General features: G+C 36.0%; 1 protein-coding gene across 1 annotated transcript in view; it reads left to right on the forward strand.

Moving 5' to 3' along the window:
• Positions 1-19,709, forward strand: part of LOC145243900 (uncharacterized) — a 371,787-nt gene that overhangs the window by 245,889 nt on the left and 106,189 nt on the right. Inside the window, exon 2 of the mRNA XM_080107006.1 lies at positions 4,177-4,958. Coding sequence (XP_079963132.1) covers positions 4,217-4,958 — 742 coding nt within the window. The 5' untranslated portion in view covers positions 4,177-4,216. The remainder of the gene's footprint in view (positions 1-4,176; positions 4,959-19,709) is intronic.

The following is a 19,709-nucleotide window of genomic DNA, read 5'->3' on the forward strand; positions in this document are numbered from 1 at the left end:
CTAGTTCTGCCTTTTCTCTTTCCTTTTTAATTGTATCATCGCAAATCAGCAGTGACGCAATAAAAAAAAATGGAGGATGTTAAAAGTAATAGTTTCATGACTGTATTTAGTCTGGATAAAAAACCGAGCTTTTTTACTCATAACAAAAAGTAGCATGTTCCAAAGAGAGGCGGGGGCGTGTCCTGTTCTTACATCGTAAAGGTCATATAAATAATCATATTGAAACGAAAATAACTCCATGAATACAATGGGAATGCAATTCTCTGCAGTGGTTGATGAAATATCCCAAGGTTATGTTTCCTATCTATCAAAACTTTCCATAAGATGCACAAAATCGATAAAGTATTTCCTTTTGTGTGTCTACGTTCACTTTATGATCGAACATTGAAAGCAAAATAAAAAAGAATCATATAATAATAAAATGTGACTTTTGCCCCCCCCCCCCGACAAAGAAGGGATCGGACCTCGTAATTCACTTCTGTTCGTCCGATTGTACTTTTCTTAATAACCACACCTTGGATTTTTAAAAGTTTTGCACAAACATTAGTCATGGTAAAAGTAAAGTTTTGCTAGAATAGATTTTCCAGGATAACTCTGATTGCCGCCCTAAGTGGCATTATAGGGGAAATCATTCATCCGTTTGTTTGTTCGCACTTTTCTCAATAACCATGCCTTGGGTCTAAAAAAATAAATTTGCACAAACATTAGTCATGGTGAAAGTAAATGTATGTCATAATGCATTTTCTGGGATAACTCTGGTTGCCCCCTAGGGGATATTATAAGGGTAAAATTGCCCCCCAAATCGTTAATCCATTCATTTGTTCGCACTTTTCTCAATAACCACGCCTTGGATTTTTGGAAATTTGCACAAACATTAGTTATGGTGAAAGTAAATTTTTCACTTATGGAAGGAGACCCCACATGTTCGGCATGTTTATTTTATTTTTAATTCATTTTCATTCCAAACAAGGCATATTGCCACTTGGATGTAAGGGGCTACTATTTGCGATCATGTCTAACAGGACTAAGGAAAGTTCAGTAGCTAGATGTCTGTTCACATTACATTTAAACTTCTGCATGTTAGTATAGTCAGGGAAGCAGGAAACTGGGAGAGAACTCCAAAGTCTAGCAGTTAGAGGGAAGAAACTCATTACACTTGTGCTCCCTTGACGTACACATCCCCAACAAACCCATTTAGCAACAAAATCTCACCTCTTCACTGTTGAGGTCCCTAAATGCTAGAAAGCTTTCTACTAATAGTTTTTTCCCTCGAATAGCTAGACTTTGGAATTCCCTTCCTGCTGCTTGCTTTCTTGACTGTACTGATATGCAGAAGTTTAAATATAACTGAAAACAAGATATTAATCTTTCCTAAGTACGGTTCCAAATAATAGCCCTTATGTCCAAGTGGCGATGTGCTTTGTTAGGGGTGAAAATAGAAGGCTTCCTGTCATCTAGGGGCCTCAACAGTAAAGAGGTGGGCTTTTGCTGCTTGTCAGGTTAAGAGTATTACTTGAGGGGGAATAAGTGCTATCAGTTCATCAGAGTACATTCCATTAAAGTACTTGTAAAACAGACACAGGGATGCGATATTGCACTGATTGGACCCATTAGCTTTGAGACTTTTTTTTACCCTATTTAAGAGTGAGAGACTAATGGAAGATGCTTCAGCACAGATGAGGCAACATTACTCCACGCATGGGTGAATTGTGGTTTTGTAAAGATATAGGATGCTATCTGGTGTGAGTACTTTTCTTGAATGTAGAGGGAGTCCGTCTTCTTTGCAGCAGTCTTGGCAACGTCCTCAATGTATTTGTTCCAATTTATATTGCCCGTGAATGTTAGACTGAAGAGAATGAACCAAAGATCACGTCATAGGAGCATTTTGAAATGGCCAGCATTTAAGAAGTTTGTTGGCAAGAAACCCAAACAGATTAGGGTCTGAAGGAATGCACTTCTTCTTCTTCTATTGATACTAGTGTTCGGACGATTAAACTGAATCGAAATCAGAAATCTGAAAAATCAGTACTTTTGGGGGAATTGGATTCGGAAATATTTGTGCCTATTTTCTGATGTCAAAAACGATTCTTTCATTTTATTTTTGTTTAAAATTTAATTTTCCATTGCTGGTATTACTAATGATAAATATGAATTGATTTTAAACTACTACTACTAAAATCTTTAGATCGCTCCCCCCCCCCCTATACACACAAGTGTATTTTCACGTTTTCGAAAAAATATGCGAAAAATATTACATGAATTCTTATGTTAATCCTACAATAAAAAAAACCCAAAAAAAAACAAAACTCTGTAGCTAAATATTTAGAGATTTTAAAAGAATTTCGAATTTAGAACAGAATCAGTAATTGCACTGGAATCGATGAAAAATATTGCAATCGTCCCATCACTAATTGATGCCCAGAAAACTTTAAGGAATTTATGATGCAACCCATAAATTGGACAGAGATTTTTAACTTTAGCTTAATAAATGAAGGTAATAAAGAGCCACTTTTATCCCGAATCCCTCAATAAGTTGTAAACTAATCCAAAAAACTTTTAGGCAGAATTCGACACTTACATATATCTATATCCATCTTATGTTTATCTATATACATCTTATGTTTCTGTTTTTTTGAGATGAGGATTAATTATCATATTTTTTTTATTCTTTGGATTACTATTCTTATCTTGAGTTTTATTTTCACGTTTTGATTGATGTAATCTCCAACCTTCGAACTAGAAAAGTTTTTCTGTCAAACTCGGAGAATCTCTTACCGCCAAACTCGGGAATCTGCATGGAAGTTCAAACCGAACTCTTTATTTAATCCACAGAGGTAGCATGCTCTCGTTCTGTCAGCTAGGACTGATTAAGTAATTCGCAATTTTATCATACTGAGGATTAAATCTTCAACCTCCAGAAAAGTGTAACTTTACAACTAAATTTTACCAAGTACTTCAACCACTATGCCAAGGGTCCTTGTGCAAGGACTGAAACGTTGTAAAAAATAATTCATGATGAAAACGAGCCCCAAAAATCCAAATGATATGAAAATTTTACTCTGTTCATTTAAAGTCTCCTGCCAGGTTCATACACTGATTTCAACACTTTTTTCATCGTTACGTTATGCACTATTTGGCTCTTATTTCATTCTGGTTTTACTCTTATTTTAAAATTTAATGCATTTTCATCACACTTTGAATGGATTTGACGATTTACGTGTAAAAACACCTTTCAGAATACGAAAATTTCAAGATACGAAAGCCAAGCCGGAACCAATTAATTTCGTATCTAGAGGTTTCACTGTATATGTCATCTAGAGTCGTATCTAGAGGTTTCACTGTATATGTCATCTAGAGTCGTATCTAGAGGTTTCACTGTATATGTCATTCAGATTCTGGAAATATATTCCTTATCCTATTGACTATGAGTAAAGTGTAATATCTTAAATAGGATGATCCCCTGGTATTAATGTGGTATTGTGGCGCTTGGGATGATTCTAGTTAGAAGTAGTATAGTAAAAATAAATAGTACAAAGTATAGTATCTGTTCTGATACCTTACTTCATCTTTTGTCTTTGGTCACAGGTAGAAGATGAGGCATTAGAGGCAATAATTTATTAAACATAGAAATTAAAATAAAGGTTGTGAGTTCAATCTCTGTCAAGAGTAGTATAGTTTTATTTTATTTTCAATTAAGTTCAAAAACTAATTTTAAATTGTCTTTTAAGAAACAAGTGATGTAAATAGTTCAATGTAAATAAATTTTCTCGTAAAATTTATTTTTATTATTTATTTTATTTCTTTTTGTTGTTGTTTGGCTGATTTGTTTGAAAAATGTAACATTTCTTTCATTTTGGTTGAGTTATTTATTTTGTAGGAGTCAGATGATTCTATTGTTAGCATTGGTTTCCTTGATATTTTTCTAGTTAGAATTCTTTCTAGAAAAACATTGGGTACTTACAAGATGAACTACGTGAAGGTTGCCAACATCAGTAAAGTCTAAAGAACAGACTGGATTTGAACTTGGCCCCCTCAGGTTATCAGTCCATGTCATTAACCACTTAGTCACCGCCACCTCCCATCTTTTTATAAAAGAGATATGTAACCATTATTCTATAAACTCTAACTCTGACATGATAATGTGTTTTAATGTTGTTTTTTTTTTTTCTCTTTCAGAATCTGAAGAATTGAATGTAGTTCCAGGGGGGACCAGAGGATGGTAATATATGTCCACAATGTTACCGATGGAGAAAAGCTGACCTATGCCTTGCCTCTTATCATCGGTGAAATTGTCCCCAGTTCGTCACCCAATTCTTCATTGCAGTCCTCTCTTCTCGATGGACAACTGCAGGCTTGGAACGAACTTTGCCAGCCTCAACAGAAACTTAACTGGTCTGTGATCAAGGGCTCTTTCAAGGTTCTTGTACGCCTCGAGTTTGGCAAGAACATAATACACCTCAAATATGGCACAGATGAACTGGTCTTGACACTGTTCTTGACCGACTTCCAGTGTCCATTTTTTGTACGCCCAGTCTACATTGTTTGCTCCGATGACGATGGTTCATTCCAAGGTCCCGACACGGAGAACTGCACTGCTGAAAGTGCGCTCCGTCGGATCGCGTTCGCGGTGGAATTACTTCAGACATTCACTGCCGAGAAAATCAGGGAACATGGGTTTGATCGGCGGACTTTTAAAGTCGAGATTGAACCCAACACAAATCGGTCCATTTGCCACTTGTTTCGTAGCAAACTTCAGCTGGAAGAAGCATCGCAGATGACCGGACAACAACTATGGACATATTTTGGCAAGGAACTCATGATGTCACCACAGTTTGTGAAAAAAGACATTTGTAAATGGTACTGCTTTATGAGTTTCACACGCTACAAGCCGGCACTTGGAGACATTCCGAAAACCCACAGTCAGATCTTGAAGTACACGTCAGGACACACAGCATTGGGTAAGCAAAAGACTGCTTTCTTTCTATCTTTTAACAAGTAGGGAGACCCGACGTTGCTCGTAATTGAATCGCAGATTATTTTTTTTAATGTTTATTGACAGAAATTTTTATTTTAATAAATGTTTATTTACAGAAATAATTGATGCTGGAAGTAAAATATTTTTTTAAAATATAATAAATTAAAATAAATAAATGGAAAAGAAAATGCATGTTTACTGAACATAGTTTAAAAAAATGAATAAAAATATTAATATAAGAAAAGAAAATGAATCTCTATTTATATAGACGCATCATAATTAAAACATTTTCGTAAACTATTATATATCCATAAAAAATGCAATTGCGAATTACTTAGGACCTCTATCTAGTCATGGCTGACGGAACAAGAGCATGCTACCCCCATGAACTAAATAAAGGCTTCTGCTCAAAATTCTGTCTAAATTCCCGAGTTTAACAGAAACATTCCAGAGTTTGACACAGTACACCTGAAGAAGGTCAAAGGTTACATCGACCGAAACGTTGTGAAAATCACACTAAAGATGAGAACAGTAGTCCTATGAATCCAAATAATCCAAATATTATATATCCATTCATGTATAAAATGATACTCATAAGAAACGGGTTCATTTTGGCCCTTGGAGTCATCCATACACTATCTGTATAGCATTCTGCTTGTTCTTTCCTTACTTCATATGTTAGGTTTTGAAAAAGGTCAAATACAATTTTTGTTATACTAAACTACTTTAAAAATGTCAAATTTACTAAATTTGGCTTCAAAATTGCAAGAATATGAGTGGACCTCCCTTTGATGTAGCCTCGTTTTTTTAATATTATTATAAAAGTCAATACACGTTACATAAAAAAAGTGAATGTTCGAGAGAAATAGGGTTACAAAAAGAGAACATTGTCTTCCAAGAGGTATTGGACTGAAAGATAAATTAAAGATTGTTTCTTACAATGTGATTTTATTATTTGTATTGAACTATGTAGCACAATATTACTTTATAAGTATTTATTAATTTATCTCATTTGGGTCAGTTCCATATTTAAAATACAATGGACACTATTTTCATAGAAAGTGTTGCTAAACTCTTATTTGCTGCATGTTTTTGCCCCCAAATATTAGCTTTTTCAAAACATATTTGTTGAATAAATATATTTCTCATTCCATGGAATTTCTACAGGTCCTGCTAGTATATACAACTCGTACAAAAAAAATTTACAATTAGTGTTTTACCACTTATGGAACTATAATTACTCTTCTCTGTCATAGATTACTTAAATAGAAATCCGTGCACACTATCAAAACAAAAAACAAAGAAAAAGAAACCACTGGAAATAAAAAATACAACAGACGATAATTACTAAAAAAAAAAAAAAAGAAAAAAAAGAAATCACCCCCGCCATAGGCATGCACTGGGCTGACTACACTCTTGCCTAACAAGGATTATTTGGACTCAGTTTGAACCTAGCAGGATTTTTACTAATCAAATTCATTTATAGCTTGAAGTCATTTAATTTTAAATCTTTTTATCTTCTGCCAATAGCTCAAACGGTAGAGAATGCAGCTGGAGCACTAAATGTCTTTGTTTCGATTTTAGCTAATGGCACCCAAGTCATTGTTTTTTAATCTTTTGAAATTAAGACTACTTTCGATCTACTATAATTAAGTTTGTAATATCAATTTCATCTGTTTGAGTTGAGTATGAAAATAACCTTAGTAGTGCCCCTAAGGATGCTGGGTAAAACAGGGATAAGAGAGAAAACATAACAAAACACCAAGTTCTTACGTGTGACATGAAAAGAAACTGGAATCTTAAAATCTCCACCATTCTAGTAATTATGGGAGCAAATGCTCATGAAAAAGAATTTTGAACATACCTAGAAAATATACCCGGTGGACAAAGTGCGAAAAAAGATACAAACACTTGCACTTGAAATGACAGTTAGATCTTACAAATCTCTCTCTCAGTATGAAATGTATGTATGATATAGCGGGTGAATGTCTGGCATCCGGTAGAATACTCCATCCCCAGCTAGACCAAAATGACAGATTGAATGGATGCGAATTGTTCAAGAGATTTAGTCTGTCAATCTGTTAAAATTAAGTTTGTAATATCAATTTCATTAGTGTGTTTGAGATGAGTATAAAAATAATATTGCGATTGATAAAGAATCGGATGGAAAATTAATGTTTTATAAATATTTTTATTTGTTTACAAGTGTTGAAATGACTAAACTCTAAAATTACAAAACCCTGATCCACAACCAACCTCATATTAAATTATATTTAACAACGGATAACCCAGATGGAAGAATATTAGTTTGGTTAAGGGTGAATACAACTTGACACGATAAAGTCGAGATGAAAAAAAAGAATTGTGAGGATTGTCCATGTTCATGTCCTTGACATATAACAGAGTGCAGCAGATAAAAAAAAGGGATGCGTTTGCGTATATCGATGTGTTTTTGTGTAGGTGCGCCTACATATTTCCAGTTGTTTGTATGACAGAAAGTCTGTATGTAAATAAGTAAATATCGATCATTGATGTTTCTTTTGAAATCAAAGAATCATGATAAAAACAAAATTGAAAAAAAAAAAAAAAAAAAAACGCCATACCCACTACCCACACACACATATGGAATGAATGCAAAAAATATGGATCTTTTGTATTTGCGAATAATGGGCAACCAATCAACAAGTTATCTTTTTATTGATTTACCTCTTTTTTATTTGGAATGGTGCCATGACTGAAAATATAAACACTAACAATGTAATAAGTACTATTCAGTGTTGGTTACAATATTTAATTGCATTCAACAACGATTTAATATAAAAGAAATTTAGATTTATCGAAGGCAATACAATGCAAAGATGTAATGGATAGGCACAGTCGAACACACACTTGGAAAGGAAGGATTTCCCGAAATATCGCAAGATGGATATGCTATGTGACTAGCTGACACAAGTAAGAACATATTACATATAAAATATTATGATAAGAATATATATATATATATGCATAATTGTGTGTGTGTGTGTGTATATATATACATATATGCATGTATTGAATCAAGAAAGGTGAAACTGCATAACTGGTTTGTCACACCATCATATCTTAATTTGCTTTATCCATTACATCTCTGCATTGCATTTCCTCCTATAAACCTAAATTTCTTTTATATATACATCAAACAATGCTCCAAGCAAACTACATTAACCTTTTATAACGATTTAATGAACCCACATATGTATTTCTTTAATACAGACGTGGGTGCATGAATGACTTAATCTGTTATACAATGCTTCCCGCATAATGTTTATAATTTTCATTGAACTTATTTACTTCTGTTCACATTACGACATAACAGGGACATGCAGAGGGAAGGTGCCCCTTTTACTCCTGTTTTAAAAGTGCCCTTTTCAGAGGAATATATTATAGGCCTGTGCCTCACCGAGATACCGTTCTTTTAAACTTGAGCATCTGCCCTGAAAAAGTTCTTTGCATGTCACGTCATTTAAACACATTAATACATCATTTAGCTTTTCTCGTGACTGTCTAATCTTGTCAACATTACGTCATATTAACTGTTTATGACTATAAATATTTAACACCGTTAACCGATGGTTCATTTAGTTGTTCAAGCACATACCTTGGATGCCAACATCTTAAGTTTTGCCAACCGCTGTTTCGCCAATTTGTCTTCACTGATTCTTCTATGCAAGAAAATATTTCTCATGCACAATTCGAAATGGAAACACATGAGTCTTCTGTGTTTTCTGATATAGTTAAGTTTTATTTTGGACTTCAAGGCACTGTGGTATTCGTAACGCAACACCAAGTTTTCCTCTATAGGTCTTACATCTTAGAGGGGGAAGGACAAGTCATACAATTCGGCGTACATTTTTAAAATCCCTTATGTGTCCTCTCACTTTCCAAGAGCCAAACTGATTGACTTTTCAAATCTCATTCTAAACAACACGTGGGTTTTCAATTCTCATTTCAGGATTGTTCTTTAGCTCACAAACATCTGCACTCATTAAACTTTGGACTACGCCTTTCATATCATCTGCCTGTCAACAGCAACTCATTAAAAACGTATTTCAGAAAATATATTGGAATATGTATGTATCTAATAACTAATTTCTGCTCGCCATCATAGGTAGGGACCCATTAGATAACAATTGTACACCGCCATGAATTATCTAAAATACATGAAGTTTTGTTAGTTTTTAGTATCCTGGTTGCCTTGGTTTCTTAAGTACGATTTATTTGGCGTTTTAACGCGTTAACATGACCAGATCTTATTTCAACTTCAGATATTTTTTACAGTGTTATTTATTTTTATTTATTTAACAAGCAAGGAGATCTGATGTTGCTCGGGAGTGAATGATTAAAGCTTCCTCCCGGTACACAACGTGAGGATGGGATCCCTAACAATCAATCGCTTTGATTAAAAAATGGGCAGTTTCACAGATTTCAATGAAAATAAAACTATGGGAAGATGGAACATTTTCTGATCCTTTTTTCAATCCCAGACAACATCGGGTCTCGCTGATAGTTAATGATAAAATGATAATTTTATAGTTTTTTTAACTACCAGTAAAATTAAAATGTATGCATCACAATAGCATCAAAACTGTGACATAAATTTATTTTACTCATATAAATCATACTCCTTCATTGTTGAGGTCCTTAAATACCAGAAAGATTTCTACTCTAGTAGTTTCTTCCCTCAAACAGACTTTGGAATTCCCTTCCCACTACCTGCTTCTCTGACTATGCTGACATGCAGAAGTTTTAATGTAACGTAAACCAACATCTTTCCTAGGTATGGTCCCAAATAATAGCCCTTGCATCCAAGTGGCAATATGCCTTGTTGGCGGGAGGTGGGGGGTGAACGTGAGTACAAATAAATAAAAAAAAATTAAATTTGGGTTTTTGTCCAGTCTTTCAGAATTAGCAAATCTGATAAGAGGTGGCCATAAAGTGTCATAAAAATAGCTTAAAACATTTGCAAGTTGAATTGGGTGCAAATGAATTAGTGAATTTTTACGGCTCTACACCACACATCTTGGTTCTTGTTTGAGTTTCCATGTGGGTGAACTGGTTCTAAAAAGAAATTCTAAATATATAAAAGGTGAACGAGCGGGGGTGGGGGGAATGAAGATAGGAGGCTATAAAATCAAAGACGAATAATAAAAATGATTATTGGTTATTGATACTATTGAAAAGGTTCAGCAGTTCAATTAATTTTCTTTCCATCGATGCCTCCGTTCAGTCTCGAAAGACAAAGGATACCCCTTGTAAGGGCAGCTGCGCGTGTAATTGTGAGGCAAGAGTTGCTCAATCCCAACTACACCTCTCTTGAATCGACACTGTTTTAGTCCAGTGGCAAGGAGAAGTCCAGGACGACTGGAAACAATGCCGAGATAAGCGGAGAGCACATACAGCACCTGGAAGTCCCAGATGGTCACCCATTTAGTAATGACCAGATTCAATGTTGCTTAACTTCGGTGATCTTGCAGGAACCGGTGTGTCAATGTGATTATGACGTCTTTCCATTGACTAGACGCATATACACTGCTTTCAGACTGTGAATGATAGTGAAAATTTGCCTGTTGGCATAAAGTGCATATTTAAAAAAAAAAAACACTATTTGAAAGAAAAAATAAAATGGATTTTGTGAATTAAAAATTAATTACTAACATATTTTCAGAATTTTTTCTTTTCTATTCTAATTATATTTTCATGTAAATGTTAAGTAGATTCTGTTACTATATAAGTATTGTTATAATAATTCTTTCTTTCTGCTAAATTTCGACGATTAGCAATAAACTAACTCCTTCTCCGAGAGAGAAGGCAAAGCCTGAGAGGGTGGACTGTCAAGAACCGCACAGAACTTAACTCCCAGCGCAAAATCAACAATGACTGGATCATTACAGGAATGGTTTAATCTCTGTTGATTTTGGGAGCCCAGGATAAAATCCCTAGCCGACTTTCCATTGATTAGACCAGTGGTTCCTAACCTTTTTTACATGGCGGCAAACCTATCATGAAAAATCAGTATTTTCTGCCCATAAAGCATTTTTGCTATAAGATTAAAAAAAAATATATATAAATATAAAAGGAGAATTTTTATTCACATAAATCAACATGTCGTGTATTCAATATTTTGTAAAGAATAAGACTGTCAGTAGGACATTTGTGCCTGGTGTTTTTTTAACTATTACTGCAATATGCGGGCGAATGTGAGAGACACTCTTAATTCTTCAATAGTTTTAAGTTTTTCATGGTTTTTTTTAAAGTTTAGTTAAGAAAACCCCAGTGCAAATACTTGAATGGCAGATTTTGATGATTTTCTTTCTTTTTTTTTTTTTTTTACTTAGTTGAAATTGAGTGGTGTCATTATGATTAAGGACTTAAATGTCTTTATTAAACAAAATGACATTAAATGGTTTTTAGCTATTATTTCTTCGCGGCACACCAGTAATCATTCCGTGGCACATTCGTTGGAAACCACTGGACTAGACGCATATACACTGCTTTTAGTCTGGACGATTTGAACGATAGTGAAAATTTGCATCCTATAATATAAAGTGCATATTAAAAAAAAAAAAACTATTTGAAAGAAAATAATTTTCCCCACTCTTTATCTGTGCCTAAATCAAAACGTAGATTCCATGAACAAAGCTTCTTTCTTAGAAGTGCACACCTGTGGAAGTCTCTTCCGTTTGCCTGTTTCCCACCTGACAACAACTTGGATGCCTTCAAGTCCAACATAAACAAATTCCTGATGAACCACCCCCCTTAAGTAAGACACTTTATCAAATCTCGTATACTAACGATTACTACAACACTATCCCATTGATTACTGTACACACAATAACCCTTATCCCCGAGTGGATTCTGGGCCTTGATAAATGGTGACCTTCATGTAAAAAAAAATATATATATATAAACTGGACTTTGAATTAAAAATTAATTACTAACATATTTTCATAACTTTTTGTTTCATATTTTAATTATAGTTTCAAGTGATGTAAACGTTGTGTAGATGCTTTTACTAGATAAAAATTTCAAAAAAAAAAGTATTATAATTCATTCTACTTTCTGCTAAATTTCGTGGGTGTTCACCCATAATCGGATAAAAAAATAGAATGTCATTTTTGAGATGAGTAAAGTTGAGTTCAGAGAGTTTAGTTAATACCCCCTCGACGACAATGCCCTCGATAAACCCGACAAGCAGCAAAATCCCACCCCTGCACTGTAGAGATCCCTAGATGCCGTAAAGCCTTCTACTCAAATAGCTTTGTTCCTCAGACTGCTGCATTTTGGAATTCTCTCCCGGGCCCCTGCTTCCTTGATTATACTGACATACAGAAGTTCAAGTAGAATGTGAATAGACATCTCTCTGCCCAACTCCGTAAATAGTATCCCAAACCTGGTCCCAAATAGATGCCCCTCATGACTAAGTGCCTTGTTTGGGGTGAAATGGCAAAGAAATAATAATAAATAATAGTATTAATAATTACATATCATCCTATTTACTTCTCTCTTCCTAGAGAGAAGTTGGGCACAAGGTAGGCTTTCAAAATTGGGAATCTGGCTCTTCATGAATTGGCCTTCTACATTAAAGAGAAAAATTTAATTTGGCTCAATCTAGAAGGATTTCTCCTCCACTGACCGAGAACAGGAAAGATAAAGTGTAGCATTAGAGCATATACTACACTTTGAATTATTTATTTGCGGAAGAAATATAACATGACACAAGGCCATCAAAAGTGTGAGTCGTTGGTCATCTTTTTTTTTTTTTTTTACTAGAATTATTTCAGTCACTACAATACCACATTTACTCTAGGGCGTTATCTTATTTAAAATACCACCAATATGATGAAAATTAAATTTTATATGAATTATTAATTAATGAAATTTTTTTGTAATGAAGAAAAAAATATAGTTTCCATAAGATCGCCAAAAAATATCAGTAAATTGTTTGTCAAGAATAAATTCATTCAGGGTTAAATATTCAGTCAATGCCCTAAAATTTCATAAAAAAAAATATCTGGCAAAAAAAAAAAAAAACCTTCAAGTTGGTTGAATTCTTTGGTGTAGGATTATTTTGGTTTGATGGTCGCAGAGTAGTCAGAAAGACTCTTATAAGACTCGTATAAATCCATAAAATCCTATCACATGGAAAGAAATTAATTCATATATACATGTTTCCCAATCTGTATTGTCATTTTTTTTTCTAACATATGGGTCAGAGACAAAAACAAAGTGAATATATACATTGTTTATAAGTTTTGTTCCAGTGCAACATTATATTAAAAATAAAACTGTTGTAGACAAATCGTTAGTTGAATTTTTTTAACATAACTTTGGTATATTTACATTTTAATCTCATTGTTCTTTTTAGGAAAAAGTTTGCAATGAGAAAAGCTCCAAGTAGCTGAAAATTTAATATAAACGAGCTTAAATCGACACCATTTAATGAATTCTTTGGCTAGGGTGATCTATAGTTGCAAAAGTGGTTACGTTTATGCTGTGTGCTCTTCGGTACTTTTGTTATTGGAATCAGAATTGGTACTTGTCTTGGAATCGGGTAAAATTAATGGAATCGTCCTATCAATAATATAAACACTTTTAAAGTGTGTGTATTTGTATGTATTTGCAGTTGAGGGTGTTATTGAACATGAAACAAATATATAAATGAATACATATTGATTGTTGACTTTGATTTTGAAATCAAAGAATTAACGTAGAATTGATATGCTGTACAACAAACCAAACCAAACCAAATTACGGTAATTTGGGCCTTTTTTTTTTTTCTTAATATCATTTAAAACATTACAGATTCATATTTAAAATGTTTTGATATTCATTAGAAATTATTTTTTTCCTCTTTAAAATGTCCAGGTTGGAACAATAAAATTGTCACCATTGGAAAGATATAATTCCATTTCCGTTTTATGAAAACCAGTTTTGTTTTTTTGTTACAGACTATCTACTAGTTGGCCAGTTGTTCCAAGAGCGATAGGAGCCTTCTATCATATCTGTAAGTGACACAATGTTCGATGAGCGAGATTGGAGATGAGCCGCTCTACAACATGTGTCCTCTACCGATCCAAGTTATGATAACAGGACCATTGCCAGCGCCCTCAAAAGTCGTCACTGGATTGCCATGAATAACGGGGACGCGCCTAGAGTGATTAAAACAAAGTTTCTGGCCACGTTTATGGTTTTTGGTGTGGTTTCAAGTGAGGGCCACATCATGCCATCTCATACCTATGAAATCGGCTTGAAAGTCAACACCAAAGTGTACCTGGATGTGCTGAAGAGTGTGGTGATCCCATGGTATAATCAGGTAGCTGCTGGCAGATTCTGGCTGTGGCAGCAGGACTCGGTACTGGCTCACAAGTCCAAAGAGACCCAGGCTTGACTTCAGGAGTTCTACGACTTTGTACTCTTCTCTCACTCTCTCTCTGTTCCCCACCTCCTCCAATCTTAATCTGCTGGACTACTTCGTTTGGTCATACGTCGAGAACATCACCAACATGACCTCCCACAACACCAAAGCCAGCCTGATAGCCGCCATCCACTGAGTATTTGCCAAGCTCCTACAAGTGCTTGTTTAAAAAGTATGTTTCCAGTTTTGGACCCATATTGAGGCAGTGATTGAGGTTGAAAGCGGCTACATTGAATAGATGTCAGCTCTACTACATAATCAAGTTACCTGAATTGATTTTTTTCAATAAAAGTTTTAAAATAAAGCTGTAGTGTTTTTAGGTGACACTTTTATCATTCCACGCTGTATATTAATAAACTGATGAAGGCATTGAGACTTTTCTAAAAATTTCAGTTTCTTCCAACTATATTAAGAGGTAAAACGGGAACGACGAGGATGGGAGAAGCCAAGGTCAATTAAAAAAAAAAAAGAAAATAATTTAATAAGCAGAGTAAAAAAGGGTATAGTGGTCCTCATTAAATCCCGAGCAACGTCGTCTCCCTACTAGTACATATATATTGAATGATGAAATTGCTTTTGAAGTCCAAACCAAAAAAGTGTTAATAAATAACAGCTTTTCTTTTCCAAGCATGCTCATTATAATGATCGCTTGGATATGAATCGTTTGTAATTGCAAGACGTGGCCAGCCAATCAACAGACTATTATCTTTTTTTCCCCTTCGCGTTGGAATTGTGCCATGAATAAAATAACATAACAATATAATGGCAATGCATAATGGCAGATAACGTATTTAATTGCACGTAGCATTTAGATTTAATGTTGTAGAATCACACACTCACACGTGACTGGCTTAATGGATACAATCAGGAATTATAAAAAAAAAATCCTATTTGCTCAAGTACACATAAACAATATCATAGAAAACTTCAACTATTCATAAGTTGTGTTCAACTAATTGTATACAAATAATTGTTAGCAATAGATGTACTTTTTTTTTAATGTTTTTTGCTAGGGAGACATCATTTATTAAGGCCCGAAGGCCACTCGAGGATAAAGGTTAATGAATGTAAGGTGGTAGTGTAGTAATTGTTAATGGTGTAAATTGGATAGAATTTTTTTTTTTTTTTTTTTTTTTTCAATTTTCACCCCAAACAAGGCACAGTGCCACTTTGAAGCAGGGGGCTACTATTAGGGAATTAATTAGCGGGGTCATTATGAAGGGAGAAGAGTAGAAAGATGTTTGTTAACATTACACTTGAACTTCTGCATATCATTGCAGTTGGGAAAGCAGAATCCCGGAAGGGAGTTCCAAAGACCCGCAGTTCTGGGGAAGAAACTATTGGAGTAAAAGGCTTTCTTGCACCTAGGGATCTCCACTGTAAAGGGATGAGACTTAGTAGCTTGTCGGGTTTGTCGGGGGTAGTTACGTCGGGGAGGTACAAGTGTTTGCAGTTCGTCAGAGCATTCACCATTAAAGTATTTGTAGAACAGGCAGAGGGATGCAACATCTCGTCGATGGGACAGAGGTTGAAGCCCAGATGACAGTTCAGGACCTATCAGGTTTGCGACTCTTTTTTGAACCCTGTCCAGGAGCGAGAGACAAGCAGCAGATGCACCAGCCCAGATGTGACAACAGTACTCCATACATGGGCGAATGGTTGCCTTATAGAGGTATAGGATACTGTCAGGCGTAAGTAGTTTTCTAGCACGGTAGAGGGAGCCAACCTTCCTTGCAGCAGCCTTGGCAATGCTCTCAATGTATCTATTCCAGTTCATATTCCCTGTAAACGTTAGGCCGAGGAGTTTAAAAGAAGTACTTTCAGGCAATGTGTTCTTGGCCATTGCTATTGGTGGTAGAGAAGGTTTCTTGTAGTTATTGAAGGAAACAAGCTTAGTCTTAGCAGCATTGAATGAGACCAACCATTTTTGTCCCCATTCCACTACGGATTGGAGGTCATCCTCTAGTGTTTCTGCCATTTTCTTGGATATGTGTTCATTTGTTTTCCCCTCATATCTGTTATAGAGAGTGGTGTCATCGGCAAATATACCCATCTCCGAAACAATATTATCAGGGAGGTCGTTTATGAATATCAGGAACAATAGAGGTCCAAGGATAGACCCCTGAGGCACTCCCGCATTTATGTCATATTGTTTGGATATACGTCCGTCGAGGACAACTTTGATTTTTCTATTACTTAAGAAGGATTTAATTACGTTATGAATTCTTCCAGTGATTCCATATGATCTAATTTTCCTTAGAAGACCATCGTGCCATACCCTGTCAAAAGCCTTAGATATATCAAGGGCCACCGCTCTACCCTCCCCTGTTTTATCCAATGAACGGTATATACGTTCAGAAACTACAGTTAAGATATCTGCTGTTGAACGGGCTTGCCTGAATCCATATTGTTTGTCAGTCAAGAGTTTAGCAGCTGTTAGGTGCTGGACTAGGGCTTTATTAACTAAGGACTCAAATATTTTGGCGAAAAGCGGGAGGAGGCTAATGGGGCGATAATTTAGTGGGTCAGTTCTTTCACCAGAATTCTTGAAGACTGGTACCACAGAGGCGGTTTTCCAGCAGTCGGGAAAACAAGATTCGTTAAGGCATTTATTGTAAAGTTTGGACAGAACTGGAGCAACCTCGGCAGAGCATTTTTTTAATAGCACAGCCGGGATGAGATCTGGTCCACATGCTTTAGAGGTGTCTAGGTTTTTTATAATAGCATATACCTGAGAAGGGGTGATTTTCAAGTCGTCAAGTGTGGCGTCTGTTCGCAGAGGAAAATCAGGGAGTGAGTGGTGTACCGAGTTCAGTGTGGAGTTTGAGGCAAACCGACTGGCAAGCAGATTAGCCTTGTCAGTTGCCGTGCAAGCAACCTCATGATTGTTTGTTAGTGGGGGAATAATTGACTGTCCATTATTAACTACGCTGTTGTAGATTTTCCAAAAATCCCGGGTTCCTAATTTCTGTGCTTCGATGCGCTTTCTGGTGGTTTCAGAGTAATCTGACTTAGCTGTGTCTATCACTCTCTTACAATTATTTCTAGCTTCTATAAACTTCTGTTTATTTGAGCTGGACTTCTGTCGGTTGAATCTGCGGAACGCATGCTGCCTTTGACAAATGGCAGCTGCACAAGCAGAAGTAAACCATTGGGGGGAGTGGGGCTTGCTATAGTATTTCCGTGCGGGAACATGTGCTTCAATAGCAGTTTTGAACCATTCAGTTGTCTCATTTGCACACTGTTCCGCTGGAAGAGTAAAGATATTTTGCCATGGGGCATCTCTGATGAGCTCCCTGATGGTTTCCCAATCAGCCTTTTTGTAATACCTCGTTGTTTTGAGTAGTGGGTCTTCAGTTTTAGGGCGAGAATTTAGGCTGATTTCTACCATTATCACAGCGTGATCAGCATTCCCGAGTGGGCTATGGGCATTTGTTGTACAGTCATTGGGAACTGTTGTCAGAAAGAGATCTAGAAGTGAGGCATGTTGATCGTGCTGGTCTGGGAAACGTGTCGGAAATGTAACCATCTGAGATAGGGAATGAGATATAGAGAAGCTATATGTGGCGCTACCGGCTACGTCTGTGTGATTTGAGAATCCTAGCCAGTTACTGTGGTGGACATTGAAGTCACCAAATACATGTATTTGTGCGCTAGTATCGAGGGAGAGTGCTATATCTATGCTGTCTGAGACTTTGTTTATTAGGGTACAGTCTTGGTTTGAGGGAGAGCGGTAGAGAAAATATAAGTAGCTAATATTGTGTTGCATATTTAGTCTGAAGCACATAAAGGCCTGGCCCTCTGATTCTAGTTTTATTTCTCTAGTTAGGGGGAGGGTGTTTCGAATATAGACTCCAAGTCCATGCATATGTCTGTCCGAGTCCTTACGGTAGAGTGGGAGATAACCAGGCATGTTAAAGTGGTTAGAGGGTATGGAGGAGTGAAGGTTAGTTTCACTTAATGCTAAGATATCCGGGGTGTTTACAAGGAGAAATGACTCAACATCATCTAAGTTAGTTCTAAGCCCGCAGATATTAGTAAATGCAAGCCTCAAGGGAGGAGGCAGGTTGGTTTTCTTTGAGTTTGGTCCTGGTTTAAACGTAACTTTTGCTTGAGCTGTCATTTCATTTTATTTTATTTAAAAGTTTCAGTTAGGGTGGATGAGTGAGGGGGTGCTGGACAAGTAGTTGTGCAGAATACCAGACATGCAATACAAGTAGACCATCAGCTGTCCTCACCCACAGGATTGTGGCCTCAGGAAAGCCCACCGGGGATGAGTGCAGGGTCCCTTTCCATGCGCGACATGGCACTACAAACATCCCGATATTTTACAACTGTTGATGGAGCAGCCGCTCTAAGCGCTACCAAAGAGTTAGGGCTCCTGTACTATCAGTCGGAAACAGCAGCCAGGAACTGTCAATCCGGTACCCTCAATCCATTAGGCAAAGCCAGCCCAGTCCAACTGCACTGACATATATGGCACTGAAGCACCCCACTGTGTCCAATTTGATTATTTATGGGGACGGTTTAGCAAGAACTTGTTTACATTGGACTTGAAGACTACAATATTGTAGTTGGCTGGGAAGCAGGCTAGTGGAACAGTGTTCCACAAGCCAGCAGTTCTAGGAAAAAGTTTTGTTCAGGGAATCTGTGTTTAGATTTAAGCACAGATAGTGAGGGAAATTGTTGATAGTGGTTGTATCTAGTCGAGTGCTTTTGTGAAAGTATGGCAAGTGGAGACCATAGATTAGTGCCCAGCTTTGACCTTTTGGTTAGGAGCAAAGTGTAATATCTGTTCTTAGACTGTAATTCATGTTTTTTGTCCTCTGTTAGTGAAAGAGAAATTCTTTTCAACTGAAAAAGTTTTTGTCCCAATACAGAGTACCCCTTTTTAAGGTGCTGGATTTTCCCCACACCAAAAATCGATCTTGTGTTTAACTTTTCACTCATGATGAGGGGGGAATAAATAGACTTAGAAAGGTTTATATGCCATAAACAATACAGACTAGTTCAAATTAAACTAACTACAATATGGTCGCCTTCAAGTCCAATGTAAACAAGTTCTTGATGAGCTGTTCTCCTTAAGTAATCCAATTTACCAAATTTACACTTCTAACGATTACTATGATATTGTCCTTTTGACTACTGTACACTCTTTGGTGATTCCTTTGTAAAAAAACAAAAAAAAAACAACAAAATTAATGAAAATGCAAATATTATATTTTATTATTTTTTTTAATCCTTTGAAATAAGGTTTAATAATTTATGAATTCATTTTTT

This window comes from Euprymna scolopes, chromosome 22 (assembly GCF_053919585.1).
Source record: "Euprymna scolopes isolate OS-2025 chromosome 22, ASM5391958v1, whole genome shotgun sequence".
Lineage (NCBI taxonomy): Eukaryota > Metazoa > Mollusca > Cephalopoda > Sepiida > Sepiolidae > Euprymna > Euprymna scolopes.